Source organism: Durio zibethinus, chromosome 14, assembly GCF_047325235.1.
Source record: "Durio zibethinus cultivar Kanyao isolate XHJ-2024 chromosome 14, ASM4732523v1, whole genome shotgun sequence".
Lineage (NCBI taxonomy): Eukaryota > Viridiplantae > Streptophyta > Magnoliopsida > Malvales > Malvaceae > Durio > Durio zibethinus.
In genome coordinates this window covers 479,942-507,479 of record NC_143175.1, presented here as the reverse complement: position 1 = coordinate 507,479, position 27,538 = coordinate 479,942, and the positions used below count along the sequence as shown (strand labels likewise).

Below are 27,538 nucleotides of genomic sequence, written 5' to 3'. Positions count from 1 at the left end.
TAATTTCCAAAAAAGAGAAATACTAAAAGATGTTTTCATTCTTCTTTGGAAAGTTATGGATGCATGAAACATAGAGTGATATAAATTATGGAAATTTTGGATGGTTGTAAGGATGTTCCCTAAGGGCGGTTGGATCCTGTGGATATAAATTTAATGCCAAACCTTTTACTTACAACTAAACCATGTCAATAAGAGAGAAAAAGAGAGTTTCTTGTTGAAATAGATGGGGATATGCGGGAGGGTATTTTGTTGAAATAGATGGTTGCTGTTGATTTGTGGTTGGAATAATATCTCGATCATGTTTTCATATCAAAATGCTGAGCTAGGGGCAACAAACTGGACAGGTAAGTCTAGGTGACACGGTTCTAGGAAAGAACCATAAATCTCGTATTGATTATGTATTAAAATTATTTTGGGATATAAAAATTGATATCACTTTCTACTTGTGAAACGTTTTATATGAAACAAAATCATAAACTCAAAAAAAGATCAAAACAGTAAATATCTTACAAAAGTGTTAGCTATGATAATTAGATTGATTTAGAACATTGAATCTGGATAAATCATGATAACGGTGAACCTTAATTGGAGTGAAAGAGAATGTGACGGTAAACCTTAATTGGAGTGGTGAACCTTAATTAAAGTGAAAGAGAATGTTACGATCTTAATAAAAAAATCATAAATTTCATATCAGATATGTACTAGTATACTAAAATTAATTTTAAAATATACAAGTTCACATCACTTTTAACTTATGAAATTCGTTTTGTGAAATAAAATCGTGAAATCAAAAAAATATACCTCTTCAAAATATAAACAGTAATAATTAAACTGATTTAAGATATCAACTATATCTAGATTTTGAAACTGTGCGAGCTTGACAACTGTTTTGACTTTCAGCCCGTAACATAGGCGCCATCTTTTCTCTGATTCTCTCATTTCTGCTTTTATCTTCTGTCTTTGCCCCGAGAAACAGACGCAATTGTCTAATTGCACATGACCAAAAAATGACGTTCAGTGATGTTACTAAAAAAATTCTTAAACAACTAAAAAGGAGACGGGAGGGACCAGGCAGGACAGATCCAATGCTCAAAGATCAAATGGAAAACAAAGAGGGGATAAAAATATCAAACCATCAAATAAAAACTCTATTTCCTCTTAAATGTAGTTTTTGACAGCTCCAAATGAGGAATTGTATACCCTACAAAAAAATATAAGACTACCTGAATGGGCAAATTTTGGTGAATGACTTAACAACACTTTGATTACATAGAAGCAAAAGAATATTCCCATGTTACTCATAACTAGAAGGTAACTGTTTTGGGAATACCAAAATCACTCGGCTACAAGGCATGAAAAGCTATTGCAAAGACATCACCAGGACCATGACAACTACAAATTGAGACAGACCAAATACTTGTTTTACGTGCACTGAAAATAAAGACTCTGATTCCTCAATTTATTGTAGCAGATCACCAACAACATATTCCGTCCATTTCCCCTTTCTGCATAATATGAACCTGACTGTATTGGTAACCCTAGCAAGCCCAGTATCCTTGACATTGCACCCTCGACACCACACACCCGACCGTGGACAGGACCCAAACATGAAGACAAGACGCCTGACCTGGAACCCAACTATCGTTACTTCCATCATCTCCATAAGGACTTCAATACAGAACCAGAAAGTTCCTGAAATATTAAATGCAAACAGCTTTTTAAAACGCAAAAGCAGATACAAACAATAGTCCGATATGCATAATCAGACATCTATCCTACCTTAGAAACATAAAATGCTCCCACTCGAGTAAAACACTAACAAACAAATGTATGCAAACAACAGCAACACATACCTCTAGCTGAAATTGAATCCCCCTGAAGGAACAGGAAGCTTGCCCCCTCCAAAATCAAACCCTGTTTGCGAGGCATCACCTGATGGCATTGTCTCATCCTCCTCTTCCAGCCAATATGTCTCGAGAACTTTCACAGCCTTTTCATAAATCTCAGTGTTATCATGAGACTGTAAATTCTCAATCTTCTCCAGACCCTCTGCATCTTCAATCATTTGTGCATAGAGATTCACACCTCCAGTATTGCCCAGGTTCTTATCAGCTTCTCCTACCTTCAAAATGTTCTCAAGCCCTTCTAAACAAACTGTAACTATCCTAGGATCTGGGCAGTTAAGAAGATCACACAATGGCTTTATACAACCTTGACTTACAAGGAATCTGAAAAATGCGATATGCCCATATGAGAACTAGTTTATCATTAATAATCTACCAAGACGTGATTCCAAACAACTACGAGAGGAAACAATTTTCATACTTGATCTGCTCATGAGTCCCACCAGATGTAGCATTTGAGATGGCCCACGCAGCTTCTTTCTTAATATCAAATTCAGCATTTTGAAGTAGATGAACAAGCGGAGCAATAATATTAGCTTCAATCACAGCCTGCAAACTCGTACAATTACACATCGTTTCATCGTATAAAAGGAATGCAGAAGCCTTGGACCCAAAATTGATAAAACCAAGGGAATATCAAGGCAACAAGAAAAAATGATACAGATCCAACTGTTACCTGTATTTGTTCCTTATTTCCGGCTGTGATATTTGAGATTGTCCAACAAGCTTCCTTCTTGATGCTTTTTTTAAAATTATTTGTCAACAGGTTCAAAAGGCATAGCAATACTTGATGATTAATAATACACTGCATGGCAACAAGTTCCCATAATGAGAAAAGACAAAATGGTTCATACTATATGTAAGCAAAAAGATAATCTTCAACAACTAAACCCACAAACCTTGCATCCATTTTACAATGTAAGAAGGGGCCCATCAATGTGGTTTGAGTGAGAAAACTAGTTATTCACACAATCAAAGAAGATATACGGCAAAACATCTATATTTTAGAATGATCATTAAAATAAAAATGACTAAGTGGCTAATACCTGGGTTTGCACATCATCCCCAGTTACAATATTTCCAACAGTGCGAAGAGCAGGAATTAGCACTGAAGGAGATAGGTGCCTGCAAAAGCCACAGAATTTAAGATTTAGGTCAGGCAAATAAATCAGAGAAGGAAAGACTTTGAGATTCAATGAACAACAAATAGTCTAATAACTCACATCAAAAGTTCTACCAAACGCCCACATACACCCGCTTCAATAACTGCTTGGATTTTGTCATTTGTACCATCAGAAAGATATGAGAGCGCCCAACATGCATCAGTCAAGACTTCTTCATCATTTGAATGAATAAGACGTGCCAAAGCAGGAAGTGCAGGCTTAACCTGAATGATAAATAAAGGATAATTAGTAAGATAATAATTAATTCAACCCCACCAGTGAATTGCCATACAATATTCATAGCTAGATAATAATACTCAATATTCATAACCCTCCTAGCAATATATCTCACTTTCTGGTTTAATTTTAGCAATGTGCAATATCTCACTCATTGGTTTAATGTTAGAAAGTATTGCAATGTATAATTTCATAATCCAATGAACAATCCACTGCCTCAGATCTCAAAGAGGGACAAAGGGAATTTTGCATTGTAAATCAATAACGTTGAACATGAATAAACTTGCTGATTCATGTTAAACCAACAACTGTTCCCCAGCAAAAGAAGGGAAACAGGGTCAAACCTGATCAAAGGGAGGTTGGGGCTTGCCCCTACAAAAATTTGAGAGTGTCCATGTAGCATTTCTCAGCATAGAAAGTTTAGCATGCTCATTCAACTGTGCCAACAAAGGAAGCAAAGCACCATTACCAAGGACAAGATCACGACATCTAGGAGAATCACCAGCAACATTTCCCAATGCCCAGACAGCCTGAATGTTCAAAATGAAAAGAGAAAATAAGATTATAAACATTTCATACTAGCTTTTGCTAAGTAAAATTCAATTTATCTCACTTCCTGATTCTTTCAATAATCAAAATTACTCTAAATTCCTTTCATATGCATACCTGTTCACGAACATCATCACTTGGGGATCCAAGTAACTTCACAAATATTGGAACAGCCCCATGATCAATTACCACCTTCGTGTTCTCAGATGTCCCGGAAGCAATATTTGTGAGGGCCCAAGCTGCCTCAAACTACAAAAATATTAAATTAGTAAGAAACTTAAAAATACCTAGAAATATGAATTGATAAGATAATGATGAAGCTGATAGGAAATCCAACCTGAAGCTGTGGAAAATCTTCCCTCATAAGAAACTCAACAAAGCGAGGAACAACTCCAGCTTGTATCACTTCCTCAATAGGCGGGCTACGTTCTGGGATAAGTAACAAGTGATATTGAGGTACATAATTTAAATGTTATATCTCTATTAAACAAAATTTCTCACCAACTGAAAGCAATTTCCTAAACTGAGTAGTTGCCTCAAGCTGCAAATTACTATCATCAGTCCAGACACCAGCAACCATGGCTGGCAAGTTTTCCAACTGCAGTCAAAGATTGAACATGAACAGAACAATCCGATTATCAATCAAGTCATAGACACAGGCACACACAGCCAATCAGCATATAATGCAAATAATTGACAAAAGCTATCACAACATAAACTGTGGCAAAAACAAAAATTATGAAACAAGCATGCCAATTATTCACGACAGCTTTGCTTTGAAATAAACTAAATAGAGGAACCCCATTTTCACAATTCTATTTTAATTAATTCTGGCTCAATTTCTTGCCAACACCTAACCGGGAGTAGAAACACAAATCCACAAGCTGATTTAACAATTTAAAAGCTTTAACAACTTTACCCACTTATAAACACTGAAAAAATAAACGAGAAAATATAAAAAAAATGAAAATCGACCTTTTTTTCAATAGCAGAGGAGTGAAGAGACGCAGACATTGGCTGAGCTTGGAGTCCTTCACGTCGCTTCTTCTGCAAACTCTCTTCACGGCGATTCTTCCTAATCTCCACCATGTTATCCTCCCTCCTTCGCCTCCCTTCCTCCGCGTCCACCGCCACCTTGTACCTGTTCCTCCGAACCTCTGTCCTTGCGCTTGGCCTCAACGACATCTTCTCTAATTTCCAAAAATAAAACTCTTCAGACAGAAATAAAATGATCGAACAAGAACCCTAGAGAACAATTTCTCTTTTGTTTTCCTTTTTTGTTTCCTTCGACCGAAAACCCTAGATGGAAAATATATATAAAAAAAAAAAAAGGGCCTTTTTGAAGATATTTTGATTGATTTGATAAGACTTGAGAGGGAGAGAAAGTGAGGGGGGTGTATATAGGATTGTTGGGAAATCAATTTCTGTAAATGGTCGTGGATCGGATTCAAATTACGCTACTGCCATTATTTTTTTTCTTTTTTTTTAATAGGGAGAGAAATTAATTCTATTTAAAGGAACTTTTTGGTTATTTTGATGGAGGATAAACGTAGTCGTTTTATATTTAAATGTGGTTGGACGATGACATATTAATTTCTTTGTTTAGAGGGCAAGCCAGCACATGATATGGATACTTGTTAAATCAAAATATATATATAAAAAAGGAAATATACTTTAAGAATAGATTTTGTTTATTTGTCAATTATATTTTTAAAAATATGAATTCATTTTTTATGAATAATTTGTTAATTTAATATAAATCATTTATGAGATTTAAGATTTGTTTTAGCTTTAGATTTAAATTTTTTTCTCAATCTAAACTTTTTTTTTATCAAAAAAATGAATTTGAATATAAATAAAATAATAATTTTTTGTTAAAGAATTGAAGATTTAAAAGTTATTTATTTTTTTAAACAAATTTAGTGTGAATGAATTTTCCAATGTTAAAAATTATATATGTATGTTTTTGATAAAAAATAGTAGTAATAGCCAAAAAAAGAAAAGGAAATGAAGCCTATGAATAATGAACTTTACGAGCCTATAACTTTTTAAAAAAAATGCAAACTAATTATTAGCAAGAAATAATATGCAAAAAAGAAAAAGTCATTATTTTGGTGAGGAAAATTGTTCTTGCTTAACAAATGGATTGTCTTTTAGTCCACTTAACCTTTTTTCTCATAAGTCATGAGTATGATTTGACTTGTAGATTGCTGGATTAGGGTTGAGCATAATTTGATAAAAAAATAAAAAAAATGAATTTTTAAAGGAAATTAGGTTGGATAATTTAAATTATATGAATATTTTTGTTATTATTTTAGTTTAAATGGTTAAAATGATCAGTTTTTAATTTTAAAATACTTAAATCGAATAAATTAAAATATCTAATTTAATTTAAAATAAATAATTAAAAAATATATAATATAGATATATCTAATAATATGATATAAATATACTTAATGTCAAAAATTAAAATTAAAATTGATTTGACCGAATTCAGTCACTGTTTGATTTTTCAATTTTCTTTATATATATTAATCAATTTAATTTTTATAATAAATTAAATTAATTAAGTCAATTATTCAATTTTTATAATCGAATTAACCAAATTAACAATTTACTCAATATTACGTTAAATAATAATTCAACTTTTTACAAAAAAATAAAACAAAAATTAAAAAAAAATTGAGGCCCAAGGGAGGCCTATAGAAGTTTTTTGTAGGCCCAAACATAGTGAATAAATTTAAACACAATTTATCTTTGTGAAGCATCCTTTACCAGTTATTTCAAAATTTTAACCCAAGGAGAGTTTTTTTACCATACATTACATCGTATTTAGTAAAAAATAAAACATAATTTTTGGGACCTCATCGGTAGGAGTTAAAATTACAGCATAAGCATGGTCCACTGGACCATCTCCTATTAAAGCCCTTTTATCTTTTACTCGGCGTATGAGCATTTTTCACCATCACAAGGCCCACAATTTCATCTCTTTTCACTCCCACCATAATCATAAAATTGAAGGCTACGGCGATGCTTAGAGTTTTTATTTTATTTTCATTTTTAAATTTGGCCATTTAAAACAATAATATAATACCAAAATTATATCATATAATTAAAAAAATATGAAAATCACATAAATTTATAAATCACCAAATCTATTTTCACGAAAATATGTTTTGATTTCTAGTTGCATAACCAAATTGGTGCATAAGAACCAAGCCTCAAATGGTCCTTCAACGTGCACTCTTAATGCCAATTCCGTTTCACGAGACGGCCAAATTGTGCGCATAACAGAACATCCCAATGCCAAATGTCAGTGGTCACAGCAAATTTTCTTTAAAAAAACCAAAAAAAAAAAAAAAAACCCTTCACTAATGAAGAAAATTAACCTAAAAAAAAATTCAAGTTACTAATGATGGTATTAAGACAACCACGCGTCAACAGCGGGAGCCGTTCCATTTCGCCGCATTGCCTTTAGATGCAGTGTCAGGTACCCTCTTCGTCTCCGTTGAATGGGTGCCATCTACGCCGACCATATCGGAAAACATCCTCTGCAAATCGTCAAAACTAACCCCTAGGAAAAAACCCCACCAAATTATCAATGGACAATAGTTTAAATCATAATTACATATATAAACTTCTAAAAAAGAGAAAATCAAGGGCAAACCTCGTCTTTCACATTGTTCATCATCGAGATCATCTCCTGCATAAAATCACAGAAATCCTACCGACACCGTTTTAAATAAAATCGAAATAAAACAGTAAAAACGTTTTAAATACGAAATTAATAAAGAAAGATTAAACCGACACCGTTTGTTTGCCTTCTAAGGCAAAAACTTTAACCTTGGCAAAAATTTTTAAAAAATGATATTTTTACGCACTTCGTCTTCTTCTTCCAAGGCATCGTAGAGACCGGCGTCACACATTGATCTCTTGGACTCGTCGGAGAGAACTGTGAAAAGTTTACGGCCAATTAAATGAATACTAAACTACTAGAATTCAACGGAGAAAAGATAAGAGGGAAGGGATTTGATAATGCTACCGGAATAAGCTCCTTGGATTTGCTGAAACCGGCGTTTGACTTCGCCCGCAACGCCCTGATTTCTGAAGTATCTGTCAGGATGCCATTTCTTTCAAAATTTAAACATAAAAAAGTTAAGTTCGATTTCCTAAAAAGACCGTTTTATCTTAAATTAGAAACCAATGGAAAAGCAAAAAAATGAAAGTGAAGACTTTTTATTACCAGAGCGAGCTTACGATAGGCAGTGCGGATATCAGAGAATGAGACGTCCTCGTGAATCCCAAGAACGGAGTAATAACAAGATCCGCAGTCGGATCCTCCTTCCCGATCCATCTCAGCTGTCAAAACGCTCCCTCTCTCTCTCCTCTCTCGCTCTGAAAAAAAAAAAACTAGAAAAAATCCATATCTTTCTGAGACATTAGAAACAGGAACAACAGAAAAACAAAAATCAAATGTACTTTAAAAAAATCTTAAATACTAGCTTTTGTTGTCGCTGTTGATTTTTTGTTTTTGGAGGAGGGATTTTGGGGAGAGAGAAAATATCTTAAGCGAACTTCGTGAAACGTGAGGGGATATGAAGAAGGAAACTGCGAGAGATTTCGGCTTGATAGTCCTCCAAGCTAGATATTTTCTTGGCGGGTTTTTTAAATGCCGCTGGAGTTCATTTGAAATTACGAGCATTGCCATTGGCTTCCCTCTTCTTTTTGATTTTTTTTTTCTCTCCTGCCAATCTACATTCCATTGACACGTTTTCGTTGGTCTTCAAGTTACGTATACGGTTTCCCGCAGTAAAAGGGTAGCAACAAGCGGCCAATATTAACAGATGGGGCACAAAGTGTGTAACCCAAGGATTTAAATGGCAGTAACGGTCACATTTTTTGTCGTATCATATTTATTATGATTATAGATATAATAAAAATTTTTACGATCATTTTAATTATTATGATTGTGAATTTTTTTAAATTTTATTTAATTTATTATAAAATATAATAATTTTAATTATTAATTATAAAACCTCTTATTTTATAATTTTTAAAGTAATTTATATCATATCATATATTTTATTTATTTTAAAAAAAATATTTATAATAAAATATTCATATTTAAAAAATTATTTATATGATAATTAAAAAATAAAAAGAGATAAATAAATATATGAAAAATAAATAATCATAACGAATAATATATTTAATTATTTAATTATCGTACTCATCAAATTATTACAGAATTATATTATGCATAAATCAAATAATAAGTGATTAGATATTCATAAATTAAGTAAGAGCATTATTATTTATGAGTCAAAAGAATTGCTTTTTATGAACTTATAGTAAATCAAACTTGACAGTCTCCATGTTATGATCGATTTTCAACAATAATAACCTCAAGTCTACTACTTTCTTGTGTCTTGACTAAATTGCACAGACTCACACAACTTCTTATCCCTTCACCTTACATTCAATAATTTTTTTTCTCCAAACCTTCATCTTCATCCCCATCTCTCAGTTCTCTTTTTATTTGGTGTGTGCTATCTGTTTGCTTTTGTAAACCTCAAGTTTCACTCTCATCTCTTATCTCTTATTTTAAGTCCCAGCAACTCTTGCCTCCTTCTATCAATGTAACATAACCCAATCTAATCTCAAACACACAAAATCATGACAAATTTGAAAATTAAAAAAAAAAGATAATTTAAGTGTTGAATTAATTGTTTACTTTAAATTGCATATACTTGATTTTGATTGAAGTTGAACTTGAGAGAATTGATTTTTTTGAAAGTTTAAGTTTTGTGAGTTTTTTTTTTTTTTTTGAATTTGTAAATTGATGTTTATTTTTTTTCTTCTTGTTTTTATTTTAAATTTTTTAAAAAAATCAAATGAATTTTTTTTTTAAATTTTTGAATGAAAATAAGAATAACGGTAATAGCGGTAATAGCGGATAATAACGGACCGCTATTGCTACTATTTATCGTTATACCGTAATTCACTGTCGCGATTCATCCGTTACAGATGAAATTCAAATTCTCCCCCGTTTTTTTTTCAATAGCAGTGGCGGATAGTAGCGCGACCGCAAAATAGCGGCCGCGACACCGCTATCCGACCGTTATTTGAATCCTTGGTGTAACCCTGCTGCTGATCTGAGTCCATGAATAAAAAAATTATACTACAGAAACACCTATGGATGTTACAGTCTGCGTCAGAAAACTGAAGAGAATGTCAAAACAGATAGCAGTCTACAACAAGTTGCAGCAACAATGATTCCATGGCTATTATAGTATTAGATAAACAGATTCTACTGAAAATCTCAGAATTTGGTTATTACATTAATGATTTTAACTTACAAACACTATTTACAAATACATCTTTGTTGCATTTATTGTTACTACTTACAAGGATGTAAGCTAGCAGAGGAAGAGATTAGCTTCAGCTAATTAATAAACGCTAGAGAATACTTGCTTCCTATTCTGAGATTGCTTACAAACTACATACACAAAGCCTTTGCAAAAGATAAACAATACATAAGATCTAGAAATCTAACATCTAGGACATTCTTGGCTCCTGATTGCATGACATTATGGTAGATGCTACATAGCTATCAACTTACAGTTATTTACAAGTGCAGAAAACAATAACCTAACACATCCGGAGAAGCTTGCCTTCTGGTCTGTAAGTAATCTAGTCATTTATGTACATATGCCTTCTGACAGCCAGAGCCGCCTTCTTGCAGCTCCGCGCCTAATTGACCTCCACTGGATAACAGCTCGTAGTTTCGACCACCCAGCTTTGGGCCACACATCTCTGGCCTCTCCCATGCTTCGGCAATGTACATCAAAGTTTGGGGAAGAAGACAGGATGCCTACAGATGATTCGCAGCCTGGCGTCAAAATTAATCCACCGCCTTGTCCCCATGCTGGAGTAGCTGAAGTCCAAATTGGCATTTGAGCCTGAGAATTATCCTCTGTAGCAAAAAGGCTATCTGGGAAAAGTGACAAATTGTTATCTCCATTGTAAGGGAATATTTCTCCCATTCCGAAATCGTTTCTTAGCATTGGATTAAAAGCTTGAATTGCATGTCCATCCAGTGGTAGAGAAACCTGTAATTGATTGGTATCTACCACTTCACAGGCATAGGATGTTGAGGGTTGGTTGAAACCCAGTGATGTACCCGGTTGATCTGCATACATACAATGAATCGATGAAATCAGAAATGTAGCAGTAAAAACAATCTGGTTAAGAGCAAGAAGAGTTTACGATATAGCCAGCAACTTGTACATTGAAATGACAACTATGTCTGTATGTGACATCCAGAGTGTATCTTAAGAAAGGATGCCTACAGTGATGATAGCTAGGCTGCCGATATATGATTCATCATCTTTTTGGCAGTCTCTACAATCTTGAGTAAATTTTGAAAGAGATTCCTTAAGGTAACGATTCCATAGGCATATAAAGATAGGTACAAAGTTGATTTTGTACTTCAATTTATAAAGAATGAATTTAAAATGACTAATGGATCTTGTACCTTGGTTTGCAACGGAGAAATCAGGTTGCTGCAGAAGTAGATGTGGGATGCTAAGTGGCTCAGGCAGCGGATCTGTCAAGGGCAATGTGGGGCCCATAATTGCTGGACTATCAGCCAAGACCAGGTCCTGAACATTCTTGTAAGCTTGTCTCTTTGCATCTTCCACCAGAAGCTGCAAATTGATCAGAGAATCATTAAATCTCAAGTCATATGGAACATATCTGATGCGAAATACAGTAAATGATTATGATTTACGGTCTCGACATTTGTGTATCTATATGAGTTTCATGGATATGACACACAAACCTTCTGAGAAAAGGTAAAAAATTCCACAAGCTGGTAATTTTGGCCATCAAATGTTGCTGCCACAACGTCGTAAATGGAATTTAATAGGAGTCCAACCCTTTGTGCAGCTCCATCGTAGGTATACCACTTATCATCATTTACAGGACAAGACAAAGCATGACCTATGATTGAATCCCATACCCTATTTGAGATCCCGCCACCGACAATCTGCTGTAATTAATGTCACAATTCAGATAGGTTCAGCAATAACATATATGCTCAAGTGTTCTGATTGACATGAACAATTATTCACTTACGTCCCGTAGTGCAGATGGATTAGTAACATGCAACCGCAGGAAGTCCTTTACAGTAAGAATTTTATTAGAGGTCAGCCGTGTATGGAAGGCACCATCTTTTGCTATCCTTTCCAGACGCCATACTTCATCATGCAGGAGGGGAGGGTAGTGTTTCTTGCACACTGCATGAATATATTCCATCTCCATGTCAATGCTCACGATTATTCATAAATTCAATTACAAAGAGAATACAGAACTGAAGTTGAAAAAGCATTTGAACTTACACTGTCCACGGTGTTCCTTCACCACGAATGCTTCACTTCTAGCCTCCCTGATTGTCACTTCACCAGAAATTCTTTGCACAATTCTAGCTCCTAATCTAAACTTTCGACTTCTTATCCAGCTAGAATTGTCGGTGAAAATCACATTATCAAAGGTACCCATACCATCGACCAACGTAACATTGAGATCTCCAGTCACCAGTGGCCTTTTACCTTCTCTTTCACGAAAAACACTGGCATTGAATTCAGTTTCTGTCCACTCTTCTCTCTCGTCAGCACCAAAATCACCATTAAGGACTACAATCTCAACCTTACTAGAAGACAGTGAACCAGATGAGACCATTGTCTGGCTAGTTGCATCAACTAGGATAATCCTAATGGTATCGCCATCCTCAGCTTCAACCTTGCTACCTGTAAATATGGTTGAGGGCAGTTTATTGACAAAACGCAACTGCAAGTTTCTTTCTCTAGATGCCTCAATCCGATTAAGCGAGGACCTAAAAAACAGTAAACAAAAGACCAATGTTTGACTGTTAATCGAGAAAAAAAAAAGATTTCAGAAAAACTTACAAGGAGACTGTATAGCTTATAGCATAACATAAAAATCTATATAGACACGAATGATGTATTAATATATCAAATTATATTTCAGGTGGAGCTTTAGAACCCAGATATCTTAGAAGATAGCTAGTTGAAATAATTCTAGTATTGCATCCTTTGCAGCAAAATACAAGCAAAGCAATCTGAAGTTAATCTTGGAGATGCTGATGAAACTTAACAGTTCATCCTGTCATATCAGTCAAGATCTAACACAATAGGCTTCAATGGACCCTCAATACAAAATCCATATCATTTTCATCACAGAGGAACAAAATCTTTGACCATATTTTCCAAGAAAAAAGGCCCCATAGCTTACCTCGAAGACGGGTGAATGGAGGATAGAATTGCTCTTTCCACTTCCTCCCTTACCTAATCACAAATGATATGTAGAAGAATTAAGAAACAGAGATGTATAAGTAAAAAAATTGTGTATTAAGAATTAAAAAAGCTCAAGTCAACAACTAATGTTCAACTGTTTGAATCGGCTAAAACCCACAAAATTGAAATTTACATACTGTGTTTTTGAAGATGAAAAATCCTATTTACATGTTGACTTACATAATGATAGGTAAACATCCTAAGTTGAGCTCAGAAGATTTGTTGCAAATGCAGACCCAAATGATACATATAGTAGATAGCTCCTCAAAGACGATTAAATTACTTACCCATGATCGAAGCGTTGGTTCCAGGTTGAAAACGATTCTGTTCAGGGAAAGCCCTCCCAATCCCATTATGTTCCTAACAGCACTGCACAAGAATAAGAGAAGAAAACCCATTTCGGAAACATGCAAACTGAGCTTAGAACAGAAAAGAAACAAACTCATCCCATCCCAAGAAGACCAACTCACTTCTTCAGGGTGGCTCTTCTTTTTGGCTCTGGAACCATAACTTCCAGCCTCTCATCACCTCCATCAGGAGCAGGCCTCTTACTGGGAAACATCATGAAAGTCGAAGGAACTTGACAATGACTTCTTCAGAGAACAACAAATTCAAAAGAAAAGCAAAAACACTTTCAGCATCAAACCCCAGTAACCAAAACCTTCTCCAGCTGTCATCTTTATAAATACTCGGCAGTCAGCAAATAGCATTGCTTTCATTGACTTGTAAAATAAAATCAGTCATGGAAGATACCTGGAAACTCACTAAACCATCAGTGTTTCAAAGCACGTAATGCCACTAAAGTCAAGAAAATATTGTAATATGAACTTTAAAGCAGCAAGAAAACCCAAAAAGAAAAGAACAACTAAAAAAACATTATTAAATTATGCTAATTCTGTGAAGATACTTTCAAAAGTACCAACAACTACTTAAATTGTACACAATCACTGGACTTCATTAAACAGACAACTAAACTTGAAAAACTGCTAATAAAATCATTGGGTTTTCAAAGGTATAACGAACTGGAACAGGAACAAACGCGTGATGATCATTGAAAAGTACATAAAAAATGGCAAAAAAGTACAATAAAAAGAGTAATCCAGCAAAACGGAACGGGTTAATCACATGTGTTTTTTTTTTCTTTTAGTAGTTCTTCGGACGGGAAAATTACAAGAAAAAAATACGGTGGATTAACGCGTGCAAGGGGAGAAGTGTATCGATCAAGAAAGCTGCTCGAAATTTACGTAAGACATAACTTTTTTTCTACAAATACCGCGTTGGGTTTGCGATCTGACAAAGATTGTAGTTTTTTTTTATTTTTAAAGGAATATTGTCAAAGATTATTTCCTTAGTTAAACTCCCTTTTGTTTTTTGTTTTTTAATTAAATCAATGACTCTCAAGACTTGGATTCTTGTTCTTGCTTTTTGCATATATATTTGCCATCCTAGACGTTTACTAATTAATCACACTTGACCTTGAGGAAAAATCAAAATATTTTAATTGATAAAATCCCATCAGCCCTTATCGTGATTTCTTAAGCAAAAGTATATTATCAATCAAAATACAGCTAATAATTGATAGAGTCCAAAGAATAACAGCATGTAAAGGTATATGCCATGTCTTGCTTTTTTATCCTTAACAAAATTCCGTCAATCTCAAAACTCATAGGCTAAAATTAAATACTCCCATTTCGTTGCGATGTCACTTTCACTGTCGGCCAACATGTAGGGCTGCTCTTTTCTTTTCCTTCTGAGTTAAATACTCTTCAATATTTTCAATAACACCCCTTTTTTATTTTTCGTTGTTAATCTTAACCAGATGCAAACTCCATAGTTTTCTGAAAAATTGTATAATATATATGTATATGTATGTTTATATATATGATGTTGTTTGCTCTAAATTTAACCTTTTTTTTTCTTCTATTTCAATAATCAAATAAAGTTTAAGCATGTATAAGTTAGATGAATTCTCTTTCTTTCGGAAAAAGAAAATAATAATGGCTGTTGAAATTGTGTTGCATTTGTTGATTTTCACTTTCTTTGCAAGTTCATGGTATTTACAGTCTCATTTCTGCCATGGAGGAATTTTCGGGGAAAATTCATGGTAATGAAAACTCCTGGTATTTATAGTCTCACTAATTTCCGCCATAGAGGAATTTTCAGAGAAAATGCATGCCCATGAAAGCTCCTGGTATTTACAATCTCGTGTCTGCCATTAAGGAATTTTCGGAGAAAATTCATGCCCATGAACACTGAAAATTCATGGTCATGAAAATTCCTGGAACGTGTTCCAAATTATACGACTTTACAAGTGTAATCGTTTTGGCATATTTCATGAATTTCAATTTTATAAAATTATTGCCTAAGCCAAAATAGAGTCTATGCTATCAACTCACACTTGATGTAGTTGTGCGGTTTAAAAAAATAAAATTGAAGTCTAATGTTTAAATGTTTTAAATTTTATCGTAAAATCAAAACAAAAATACATGGATGATTTATGAATTATGATCTATCTATATATATATATATACATATGGAATTATAAGCAAAGAAAAAAATGTAATCCAAGCCCAATATGATAAAGAGCAAATTTCTTATGTTCTTTTGGGCCGTTTGGCAACATTCTTTAGTCCAAAATCCTTTATTGCTTCTCGTTACAAAATCTATGTATAAGAGAAAAACGACATCGTTTTCAGGCACACCAATTGTCAATTTGTAATCCCAAAGCGCGGGAGACTTGAGAGTCACCTTCTTCGATTTAAAAAAAAAAAAAAAGGCCAAAATCTCCCAAAATTCATCGGTCCTCAAACCAGCAATGGACGGCCACGACTTCGAGCTGGAGAAAGCTCGGCTGCTGAGCTTAGCTCTCGAGTTCGGCTTCGACGAGCAATCAGCAAAGAAGAGCTTAGATCGTTTGATCTCTCTCTACGGTAATTCTTACCATTTCTTTTCATTTTTGCCTTTTCTTTTTGGGTTGATTTTTAATCTATTTTTCGAAAATTTTTACTTTTTTCGGATTTTTATGTTCGGTGGAAAAATTGCCAAAATTTATGTAATATTATCGTAAATAAATTGCTAAATAAAATTATGGATCAAATTGAAAGATGAAAAAGTAAATGTATAGTACAAGGTTTAAAATTGATTGAATTTGTGAAGGTGATGATGGCCAAGATTTTATTACTGTGGAGCATTGTGGCGATGATTTTCTGGCGGCGTTGGCTGAAACAATGGAAGACCGTGAGGATTGGGATGATGATTTACAGGCTGTGGAATCAGAAGCTTGTGGAGCTTTGAACAATTTGTTTGACAAAAATACCCTTCGCAGTAGTAAAAGTAATAGTAATACCAATGTGAGAAACTACATCAACATCACAGATGATTCTCCTGAACGAGAAAAGCAAACAAATTTGATGGAGTTGGATTCTTCCAGTGATGATGACGACTTGGGCTTATCAGTTTTGAAGAAAAATGGTGATTTTTCGACCCTCACATCTCAACAGGATCAAAGAAGTCGCTTGGTAAGAGATTTTCACTACGAAATTTTTAGTATTAGAAGTACCCTTATAGCTTTGTAGCAGAACAATCATTCATTGCGTATTTAGAGTTATGACAATTAAAGATACTGAATTAGTTGGTTTGATTTTGAAGGGTTCTAAGAGTAGTGTGACTCAAGGTTCAGTTTCATCAATTTCTGGTCAAAAGCAGTTCTCCAGCATGTCAATGGATAAACATGGGACTCTAAGTTATGAAGAATTACAGGCTTTGGATGATGTTGAATTAGCAAATGTTGTTATCTTTGGTAACAGATCATTTCGACCATTGCAGCATCAGGCCTGTAAAGCGTCTATGGTAAAGCTAGATTGCTTCATTCTCATGCCCACCGGGGGTGGTAAAAGTCTTTGTTATCAGGTTATACTCTTTACTAATGATATTTGTCCACTAGGTTCTGCTAATTTGCCAAAAATCCATAACTGAATATACAAAAGATCTGAATTTTACAGTTGAAATTGAACATTGAACTTATTTTGACTCTTAAATCTTACAAGTGCAAACTAAGCATGGAAGGATGCAAACTGAGATAATGTTGGGATTTTTTTTGGATACTTGGATATGGCAGACCTGGTTCATTCTTTTTATTTTTATTACTTACTTATTTGTTTTGGCTAGTTTACTTGTTTTGTTCTTTAATTTTATTTACAAAATCGTGATGTATGTATCTTATACTTTGCTCAGCTTCCAGCGACTTTGAAACCTGGTGTTACAGTGGTCATCTCTCCTTTACTATCTTTAATTCAGGATCAAATAATTACACTGAACCTTAAGTTTGGAATACCATCTACATTTTTGAATTCTCAACAAACTGCTTCCCAAGCAGCAGCTGTCATGCATGAACTGAGGCAAGTTAATTTTGGCAGGAAAAGATAATTTTTTGGACTTTTAGATACAGTGATCACAGTAAAAAATCTTGATATATCTATTTTCTTTTCATGCTTGTAGAAAAGATAATCCTTCATGCAAACTTTTATATGTGACCCCAGAAAGGGCTGCTGGAAACCCATCATTTCTTGAGGTATTAAAATGTTTGAATAGAAAGGTGAGCTTTACCTTCTCACTGAATATATTTGAAGCAAGTTAAGCTTTGAAAATTTCTGCTGCTAATGTAATTTCTGCTCTCATGTAGGGACAATTGGCAGGTTTTGTTGTTGATGAAGCACATTGTGTTAGGTATGCCCTTTTCTTTATTTATTTTGTGGAAATTTGAGTCATTATTGATGGTTTTGATGGGTATATATGATTTTTATATTCTTAGAATATTTGGTATTTAAGCAGCCTTATCCCTTCACGTTTGATATGCAACTGGTAAATAAACTTGTTAACTCCTGTTCTAGGTCTTATATTTTGTCTTGTAAAACTATTTCAAAACTTAACTCAAACTCACGGATTGTTAAAGTGTGATTTCTACATGCATCAATCATGGTCCCTGTGCATGGTCCAAATAACTAACATTGATGGAAGATCTAGGAGATTTGATACACAAATGGGTTCACTTGTGGTCATAGGAAAGGCAGAGCCTGTGAACTGCAAGAGTGAATATCTCATTGGAACCAAACACAAAAGAAAATTATATATTGCTAATTACCATAGTTAGAGAAATAAAAAGGTATAGGTGTTTTTTTGTATTGCCAATTATAATTCTATTCTCCAAGCTGATTACCTAGTGCTTCTATTTGACTGCATTTGTATAATTTTTCTTTTAACTTGACACCAAGGCCTTCATGGCATTGAACATGGTCCTAGCTAAGTTGAAGGAATTGTGTAGGAGCTGTGTTTTTTACCGTTGATTGTTTGTATAAGCCTAACTCTGTATTTGTGTCAAAGAACACATCACAAACGAATTATGTAGGCATTGAGGTGAATAAGCCACACAAGTTTACCGGTGTTTCCTATCAATAAGTAAAGAAACCTTATTGTTTCTTTTATTTGGTTTCTTTTTTTGAATGCATGAATCACAAATCAGGATTTTTTTTTTTTTTTGAGAATAACCAGCCTACACCCTATGGAGGTTGCTAAGAGTAGCATTAAATTAACCATAGTAAGCAATATATCCTAGGCCAACATATCCCAGAGAGATAAATATTATTTGATTGAGCAATGGACATCAATGAGAATACTCTTGCTCTTAAATTCTTTTCAGCCAGTGGGGACATGATTTTCGTCCAGACTACAGAGGACTAGGATGTCTTAAGCAGCATTTTCCAAATGTTCCAGTGATGGCTTTGACTGCCACAGCCACCAACTCAGTTCGCAAGGTAATAAGTCTTAACTTTGGACTTTTTTTTTTTCATTGTTGAATAAACGATGTCTTTTTTGTCTCAATTGGTGCTTTGCAGGATATTCTAAAGGCTTTGAGAATTCCCCATGCTCTAGTCCTTAAAACAAGCTTTGATAGACCCAACTTGAAGTATGAAGTGATTGGGAAGGCTAAGGATTCATTAAAGCAACTTGGTCAGATTCTGCAAAATCGTTTTAAGAATCAATGTGGAATTGTCTACTGCCTTTCAAAAAATGAATGTGCTGAGGTTTCAAAGTTTCTGAATGAGAAATGTAAGATTAGAACAGTATATTACCATGCTGGTTTGGCAGCTCGACAAAGAGTAACTGTTCAGAAGAAATGGTATGATGGAGAGGTCCAGATTGTATGTGCAACTATTGCTTTTGGGATGGGAATCGATAAACCAGATGTCGTAAGTCCAGATAAGATCTACAGTTTATCTCTATCATGTCCATAAATTAATTTTCAAAACTAGGCAGTGCACATTTCCAGTTGTGTGATAGGACCCCAATAGACACTGCATCATAGAAAAAGTTTTTTTCGGTGATTGATTTCATATGGAAAAATTACTCATGTTTGGTACAATCACAAAGGTTCCTACTTTCATCAATCAGTTTAGTGTTTTTTTAAAGTAAAAATAACACTTTAACATTAAATGTAAATAATATTTTCGCTACCACTGATAGTTGATATGGTGGGTGCAAATTTTTGTTTAATTATTAATTCTGCCAGTTATTTGGACATTTGTATATATCCATCATTGTAATCACAATAACTGTACTGATTTATAGTGGATGATATCAAAATATTTCTTTTTGTTCCATTACTTTTATAGAGCTTATTGATTCTTCTTCTTTTAAACTCTTTTCAGCGTTTTGTTGTCCATAACACAATGTCCAAATCAATTGAAAGTTATTATCAAGAATCTGGAAGGGCTGGAAGAGATAATTGCACTGCAGTCTGCATTGCTTTATACCAGAAGAAGGATTTCAGTCGGGTTGTATGCATGCTACGAAATGGGCAAGGTTGCAAGAGCCAAAGCTTTAAAACAGCCATGGCTCAAGCAAAGAAAATGCAACAATACTGTGAACTTAAGGTTTGTCAGTGATATTTTCTTTTTCTTTTATCTTGATGTAACAACTTTTTTCTTATGCTGAAAGTCATCTTTTTCCAGGATGAATGCAGGAGACAAATCTTACTTGAACACTTTGGAGAGTCTTTTGACAGAAAAGCCTGTAAATATGGTTCAAATCCATGTGATAATTGTCTCAAGACTTCCTAATGAGCATAGGCAAGAATGTTTGCCTATGTTGCAACTAAGCTTTATACTGAATCAGAGTTTGATGTGACATGGTCATTCCAAACAAGTTTACGAATTTAATGAATTCATGAGAAATTATCATTTTAAACAAGTTTACAAATCTAACAAATTTATGAGAAATTATTTTTTTTATAATCTATCAACGAATTCAAATCCGAAAAAATAAAAAATAACAAACTTTCTTGTTACTTGAGTCAATTCTTTAATACATAATGGATGTAAGACATGGTAATAATTATAAATTTGCTAATCACATTGACAAAAAAGATAAACCTAATATAAGATCTAAGATCTCAACATATAGTCATATGACTAATAAAGATTTTTTTGAGGAATAATTTGACAAATAGCACATGCAACAACCATGCTATTGTTGGGACTAAATTTAATATTTTCCTCCAATTAAGAGAAAGATTTTGCTATAATTGACATTGACATGTGAACTAACCAATTATGTTCATGTGCTCAACAGTTAACACTATTAGGCCTTTGCTTAAAGTTGTAAAAACTTCTCTATATTCCAAACCTTTTGAAAACATCTTTTTGGTTTATCAGTTTGTGTAATTACTAAAATTAAGGGTGGATTTTACTGGTGACTTGGCTTTGCATGTCGGAGAAACCAGACAAAAGGATAAAAAAAAAAAAAAGTTATGGCAGGAATCTTTATTAGGACAAACAAAAAGCAACTGCCAACCGACTTCCATTACAATAGCATGCTTCAATTTATTAATTAAATTAGGTGTTTAGTGATATTAATTAAGGTAATGTTTAGGCTAAAAATTTAATAATTAATGCATTGGTTCCTTATCAAAATATTTTTTAAAATAATATTTTAATTATCTTATAACAGTGCAGATGTTTAATTTGATTATAATAAATATTTTTAAAAATCTGAATATACCTATTCCCTTCATTTAATTCCTTCAGTTTTGAAATTATGTCATCAATAAATAATAACCCAATTGACCCAAAAAGATAAAACTTGATGGCATGGATTGGCTATGCATTCAAATAATTTGAAAAAGTGAAACTTAGAATTGAATTGAATTCAATTTTAAAGTGTTTATGGGGGAGATAAAGAAGTGGATTTGGTGGAGCAAGTGGAGCCCAAGCAGTGGTGAAGGTCCCAAGCCCATGGTAAACTGCCCCATGTGGCATGCCATTGGTAACAGAGCTAGAAGAAAATTCCAAGACCAAGGCAGAAATAGGATTTTTTTAATTGATTTGTTTCATGAGGGAGAGCCTTGGGTCCTTGAATTTTCAACGGCAGAGTTGGGTTTTGTAGTGTTATGTCACTTCTCCAAGATTTAATGCTCAAGCTCAGACCAGACATTTCTTACTCTTCCAGTTGGTTTTTTTTACTTCTTTTTGTTTTTTTAATTTGAGCTTGTGTTTCTTAGCTGGTATCTACCGAATCTCTCTCTCTATCAGTATCTCTGCTAATGTCACTAAAATATTTTCCTGAGATGGATCTTTTTTTGTGTCCTTTTTTGGTCCTTCTTTCTTAAAACCAAATTCCATTTTTTTATTGTTATGTTCATTAGTATTATTCTAGTTGCAGTAAAAAGAAAAGAGAGCCATGCAATACTTGGAAGAAAGAAAAATGGTGCTTGGAGTTTAGTTGTAGTGAGTGTAAGGGGAGACTGATTGGGTTTATTTGAAAGATTGAACTTTTTTGTTCAATTTAAAGAATACCCAGTTATATTTACCTGTTTTTATGTAACCCCATTGTGACAAGGAGCTTAGTGCCTGGATCATGGGGTTTTGCTACTTTTGAAGAATTCAAGGTGGGTTTTTTATATTCATATAATGAAGTTGTCTTTTTGCTCATTTACATCTTTGTTTTCCCTTTTGGAGGATTGTTGCATCTCCATTAATTGGTGTTTTTCTTACATATTGGATTATGGAGATCTGATTCACATGTTCATGTACTTGATGCCAGAAAACTCTCTTCTCTCAATTGCTTGCTTGAAAATGATGCATTGTCTCTCTTTGTCTGTTAGCTGAATGAGCAATGAAAGCATAACCACGTATGATTTTTGAAATCAAAGTTTCTTTCCTTCTTGTTGGCTATTATTTATGTCCATGGAGTGAAACCTTTTTTACATTGTTGAGATAAGGTGTGATAATGCTTGTTATAGATTGACTTCTAGTTCTAGGCCTTGTTTGATAATTCAACTTTTTCTTTTTAGGTTTAAATCTTTGAGTAATATTGATTTATCGATGAGATAATGGAGGTGGAAAGGAAACGTTCAAAGGGAGGATTTTTTCAATTGTTTGATTGGAATGGTAAATCTCGGAAGAAATTGTTCTCAAACAATTCTGAATTATCAGGTACATTTCTGTTCTTCATCTGTATGGATATGCTTTTGTTACTTTTGTTATGTTAAGTCTCTTTTTTCTTTTTCGTGAATATGTTAGTAATTCATGCACAACTCGTTTCCATTTTGAATGTAGAAGAATCAAAGAGAGGAAAACCTGTGGAAAATCTACTGAAGTTACTGCCTCATACAGTGGGAAATTTCCCCCCTTTCTTCCTTTAGTCTTCTTTTGCTCGACTGTTTTTTCTGGTAAAATATTAGCTTCTGACTATATTGTTTTTTTTTTTTTTTGCATTACCAGACGGAGGGGGATGAGGACAATGCCGCTTCAAGTAATAGACAAAGTGCTGATTTTAGTTCTGCTTCCTCAGTGACTAGTGATGAAGGACATGGATCTAGAGCGCCTGGAGTTGTTGCTAGGCTTATGGGTCTGGACTCATTGCCAACACTGAATGTCTCTGAGCCCTCTTCTACCGCATATTCAGGGTCTTGCTCTCTTAGAGTATCTCATTATGAAAGAAATACTCCTAATTTGTGGAATGACTATCAACTCACAGACTATGCCAACATCTCTAACAACCTTGATAGGTTGTCTTCAAATCCCATTGAACCAAGGTTTCATAAGGTGCGGAACCGACCAATTGAGAGATTTCAGACTGAAATATTGCCTCCAAAATCAGCAAAGCCAATTCCAATCACTCAGCAAAAGCTTTTGTCTCCTATCAGGAGTCCTGGGTTCATCCCGACCAAAAATGCAGCTTATATAATGGAGGCAGCTTCAAAGATTATTGAGGCTAGTCCTCAGACAACTTCCAAACATAAAGTGCCATCATTTGGGTCCTCTTCAGTTCCTTTGAAAATCCGGGATTTGAAAGAGAAAATTGAAGCTGCACATAAAGTATCCAGGCCTCAAAGACCTGATGAACCTAGTGAAATTGTGGCAAAGCCTTTGAAAGGGCAGCATAAGGACAAGAGTCACAATAAATCAGATTATGCACTGACATTCAGGATATCTAGGGATTCAGAAAAAGGTAGTTCTAACAGTTTGAGGACTAAGGGGAAATCAATCTCGCTCTCAGAACAAGCTAGGATTAATGTCCAGAAGAAAGAGGGGTCATTTTTGAGTGGTAATGAGAGTGCTGCAAATCAGAAGGAAAGGAATGATGCTAAAAGAAAACAGTTTTCTAGGAGCCAGTCAGATATGCAAAAGACTGTGGAGAAAGGAACTTCTACAAACAGGATTAACAATGTCCTGAGGCAGAATAATCAGAAACAGAACTGCATATCTAATAGAGATTATTCAACATCGAAGACTTTGACCCTGGACCAGCAAGGTAGAAAGGCTAGGTCCATAAATGGTACAATTGGGATGAATAGGACTATAAATAAGGTGACTGTAAACTCTGAACCTTGGTCCAGGAAGACAGGCTCAGTGGCAACTGATCCTGCAAAGGGGCTTCCCATGTCTAGAAGAAAGAATTTGCCTAGAAAGAAACCGCCTGTAAATGAGGATCTTCTATCTGGAGAAACTGCTTCTGATAATTCATCCATAAATGGCAGTGAAAGGTCCATAAAATGTAATGTTACAACTGATGGGCACTTGAATCAGGAAGCAGAGAAAATGAAAACAAGCATGGACGTTGTTTCATTTACATTTACATCCCCCATTACAAGATCCATGCCTGATGTACCTTCCACAAGTCGAGTTGTGGAAAAGACTCACAGCTTTGATAGTGATCCTTCTGGTGACACTGATCTGCTATTTTTGAAAAGCTCAGCATTTTCTTCTCCTGGACTTAATATAATTGATGGGGATGCTCTAAGCGTTCTTTTGCAAAAAAAGCTTCAGGAATTGACATGTAGAGTTGAGTCATCCAATTGCAATATCATTATAGAGAGGACTTCGTCTAGTCCAACATCTAGTTTGCAATATTCAGTGCTCTCATCTGGTACAGTGACTACAACATCTGCGGGACATCACACAAGGATTCAGGTGGGTCTGGTTAAAGATATCTCATATAGTTCAGTGATTTTAACAGCTCTTCAATCGACAATCTGGGGCTTGATTGGAGAAGGAAGTGGCATGTTTGTTTTACTTTCTCGTAGTTACCATTTACTTCTAATAGCGGGTCTTTGCTTATTTCTTGGCGTATATAATCAAATAGCACACTGCAAATTTCCTAAGTATAGAATCTAGTGCTTGGATTTCAGATGGCTCTTTCCCTCAACCTAAAAAACTTAATAATTGCACTGAATAGTCACTATAAATAAAAACTTCAGTTTTATGAGTTAAAAACAGAGCCAACATAGCTATGAATAGGGATCACAAAGAGAAGTTGGTAGCTGATGGAGAACGTTCCCCTTTTATTTTCTATGGTTTCAGTTTCTACCAAGTTGGAGTCTTTTTGATTTGTTGAATTGTGAAAACCTGATCGTTTGCCCAAATAACTTGCAATATATTGTACTGCCTTTTTCCATTATCGAATGTCCTGGGACCCACACCTTTTGATTCTATTTGAAAGTATAGATATTCACCTATTGGTACTCTTAATTTCATCATTTATACAAACAAGTTGTTCACAAGCAAGAGTGATCTGGAAGGTTAATTAGATATATCTAAGTTAAATTTTTTTCCCTTAATTGTCTATTACATGTCTAATTTCAATAAAGAAATTGTATTTTTATTTTTCAATCTTAATAAAGATAATATATGACTTTAAATTTATTGAATGATGCCAGCTTTCAGAAGTAATTGAAGAGCAAAATGCTAGTAGCAGCTGCAGCGAGACTGGCATAGAATTAGATTGTCGATATCCTAGCCCACTTTCAACTCTTGAACCTGCTGTCACGAGTGGAAGCTGCTCAGATAGCAGAGATGGTACCAATGGTAAGCTGTGCTCTTCTTATTCTTATTTTCTTCTTTGGAATTCCACATTGCTTTCACTTGAACCCATTTTCTTATGTGTTAAATTTAGTTAGAAATGATATGAGTGTAATTGTCAATTAAATTCAGGAACTAATTATTTGTCTGAGAGGCAAAGCAGTTGTTACTTGTGGTAAAGTGCATGATTTTGGAATCATTTATATTAGTCTATGGATTTTGCCTGATTCTGAAAATTTGCATAGATCTTCATAATGGGTAAACTCAGTAACCATGTTACTGCATTGACTACTCTATAAGCTGGTTTAATGAGATAATGGAATTTTTTTTATCATTCCATTGACCGACACATGCACTCTACACTTGCAGGCACCAAGCAATTCTTGTTGGCTCAAGATCAAGAAGTGTTAAGTTGGACCCCTGGAAGTGAGTCTCTTACTGAATTTGGTATGGAGTTATCTAATTCAGCATCTTCAAAATCTGTGGGAGAAATGGGCAAAAAGCTTCTAACTAGGACATTAAGTTCAAGAGATTTTAAAGAGTTAACCAGTTGGGAACTTGATTATGTGGAAATGGTGCTAAAAGACTCTGACCTAAAGTTCGTAGAATATGCATTGGGTCAAACTGAAAATGTTATGATCCTGAATGCTTTCAATCAGCTTGAGCATCGGAATGGAGCAGAGAGAAATGGAGAAGATTACAACAAGCTTGAACAAAAACTTTTGCTTGATTGTGTGAGTGAAAGCCTGGAGTTGAAGTGTGGGCAAGTTTTTGTTGGAAGCTGCACAGGATGGGTTAAGTGGGGAAAATTGGTCCAAAAAAGGGGGTGGTTGGCAGAAGAGTTGTACAAAGAGATTTTGGATTGGAAAAGCATGGGGGATATAATGGTGGATGACCTTATAGAAAAGGACATGAGCAGAAAATATGGGAGATGGCTTGATTTTAACCTGGAAGCATTTGAAGAGGGTGTAGAGATTGAGAAAAGTATATTAACTTCTTTAGTTGATGAATTAGTTTTTGATTTATTGCTTTAAGGATCTCTTAAGATAGCCCTTTTGCTTTTTGGTTTTCCCCATTTAAATCAGTGTGTCTAGCTAGGTAAATTATTAACCAGATGGATCTTCTATTATCCTCTTTGTTCTAAAGGAAGATGCATACTTACTATATATAATTCAAAATTGTGAACTTAGCATCCTTGATCAAGACCAACCTTTTAAACCAGTTTTTGATTCTTAGATTAGATCACGAATTGATCGACTTCAATATTCTACTAATAGATTATCTATTAAAGCCATCTTTTTTTTCTTTTTTTCTCTCTCTCTCTGCAAACCCTGAAATTCTCATGTACAAATTGGTTTTCTAATAACTTAATTTTGTATTTTTAGTTTCTCCAGAAGCTATCAAATCAAAAACTTAAAAGTATGGTATAACTGAATCCAAAACAATTTAATAAAAGTCTGTAGACTTTAGGTATGCAAAAAAATTGTTCCTCATTGTATAATAATCATCAAAGAGAAGCAGATGTTAAGCCTTGATTGGCTGCCTTATTTTCTCCAAAGGCTGGCTTGGCTACAAAATTCAATGTTCTTCTTTCTTGGGTAGAGGTAGCAACTGAAAAGAGACTGAGTTTTCTGAGATGTTTACAAATTAGCATGTGGGAATCTTAACCCTTCTGATTAATTAATGATTTATAGAACATGTGACACCAGATGAGGCTTGAGGGGAAGAATGGTAAGGTGACATAACAGGCAAGTTTTCTTATATTTTTGTACTTTCAAATTTGTTTTTTCATCTGTTGGCTCCTTTCCCATTTCCCCACATGGATCCCTACTCTTCTCTCAACGCTTACCCTTTTTAATTCTTTTAATGTAGCATAAAGTTTTTTTTTATGCTACAAGTTGAGACATTCAGCTTCCATTCACCCTTATAAGCAGGGCATTACTAATTGAGTT

The 27,538-nt window shown here is 34.4% G+C and overlaps 5 protein-coding genes across 13 annotated transcripts; 2 read left to right on the top strand and 3 right to left on the bottom strand.

Moving 5' to 3' along the window:
• Positions 1-1,125: 1,125 nt before the first annotated feature.
• LOC111293623 (importin subunit alpha-2-like) lies at positions 1,126-5,224 on the bottom strand. The gene is made up of 11 exons (XM_022886442.2): positions 4,829-5,224; positions 4,355-4,451; positions 4,191-4,282; positions 3,971-4,102; positions 3,649-3,834; positions 3,128-3,291; positions 2,951-3,029; positions 2,581-2,709; positions 2,326-2,453; positions 1,854-2,228; positions 1,126-1,692 (listed from the first exon to the last, which is right to left on the bottom strand). Exons 1-10 carry the CDS (start codon positions 5,036-5,038, stop codon positions 1,856-1,858), a joined length of 1,590 nt encoding a protein of 529 aa, XP_022742177.1. The 5' UTR covers positions 5,039-5,224; the 3' UTR covers positions 1,126-1,692; positions 1,854-1,855.
• Positions 5,225-6,944: 1,720 nt separating this feature from the next.
• LOC111293624 (uncharacterized) lies at positions 6,945-8,490 on the bottom strand. Of its 3 annotated transcripts, XM_022886443.2 has the most exons (6): positions 8,333-8,487; positions 8,097-8,248; positions 7,896-7,983; positions 7,735-7,805; positions 7,521-7,577; positions 6,945-7,427 (listed from the first exon to the last, which is right to left on the bottom strand). In XM_022886443.2, the coding sequence occupies exons 2-6, from the start codon at positions 8,205-8,207 to the stop codon at positions 7,377-7,379; spliced, it is 378 nt and encodes a 125-aa protein (XP_022742178.1). In that variant the 5' UTR covers positions 8,208-8,248; positions 8,333-8,487; the 3' UTR covers positions 6,945-7,376. The 3 variants fall into 3 exon arrangements, with proteins under 3 accessions (XP_022742178.1, XP_089599168.1, XP_022742182.1); XM_089743042.1 differs by having other exon boundaries at positions 8,097-8,490; XM_022886447.2 differs by having other exon boundaries at positions 7,521-7,556; positions 8,097-8,490.
• Positions 8,491-10,129: 1,639 nt separating this feature from the next.
• Positions 10,130-14,730, bottom strand: LOC111295417 (calmodulin-binding protein 60 B-like). Of its 6 annotated transcripts, none has more exons than XM_089743038.1 (9): positions 13,984-14,730; positions 13,701-13,907; positions 13,518-13,599; positions 13,169-13,221; positions 12,256-12,749; positions 11,993-12,153; positions 11,697-11,903; positions 11,391-11,562; positions 10,130-11,045 (listed from the first exon to the last, which is right to left on the bottom strand). In XM_089743038.1, exons 2-9 carry the CDS (start codon positions 13,793-13,795, stop codon positions 10,555-10,557), a joined length of 1,755 nt encoding a protein of 584 aa, XP_089599164.1. In that variant the 5' UTR covers positions 13,796-13,907; positions 13,984-14,730; the 3' UTR covers positions 10,130-10,554. The 6 variants fall into 6 exon arrangements, with proteins under 6 accessions (XP_089599164.1, XP_089599163.1, XP_022744630.2 ...); XM_089743037.1 differs by having other exon boundaries at positions 11,697-11,906; positions 13,984-14,726; XM_022888895.2 differs by having other exon boundaries at positions 13,701-14,730.
• A 981-nt stretch (positions 14,731-15,711) lies between these two features.
• RECQI1 (RECQ helicase l1) lies at positions 15,712-20,475 on the top strand. Its single transcript, XM_022887725.2, has 10 exons — positions 15,712-16,160; positions 16,387-16,748; positions 16,879-17,139; positions 17,464-17,627; positions 17,728-17,824; positions 17,912-17,955; positions 18,926-19,040; positions 19,122-19,475; positions 19,935-20,159; positions 20,238-20,475. The coding sequence occupies exons 1-10, from the start codon at positions 16,046-16,048 to the stop codon at positions 20,343-20,345; spliced, it is 1,845 nt and encodes a 614-aa protein (XP_022743460.2). The 5' UTR covers positions 15,712-16,045; the 3' UTR covers positions 20,346-20,475.
• Positions 20,476-21,327: 852 nt separating this feature from the next.
• On the top strand, positions 21,328-26,757 carry LOC111293759 (uncharacterized). 2 transcript variants are annotated; one of them, XM_089743036.1, is made up of 6 exons: positions 21,328-22,171; positions 22,577-22,718; positions 22,845-22,897; positions 23,007-24,698; positions 25,445-25,592; positions 25,956-26,757. In XM_089743036.1, exons 2-6 carry the CDS (start codon positions 22,616-22,618, stop codon positions 26,618-26,620), a joined length of 2,661 nt encoding a protein of 886 aa, XP_089599162.1. In that variant the 5' UTR covers positions 21,328-22,171; positions 22,577-22,615; the 3' UTR covers positions 26,621-26,757. The 2 variants fall into 2 exon arrangements, with proteins under 2 accessions (XP_089599162.1, XP_089599161.1); XM_089743035.1 differs by having other exon boundaries at positions 21,329-22,171; positions 22,842-22,897.
• The last annotated feature ends 781 nt before the right edge of the window (positions 26,758-27,538 follow it).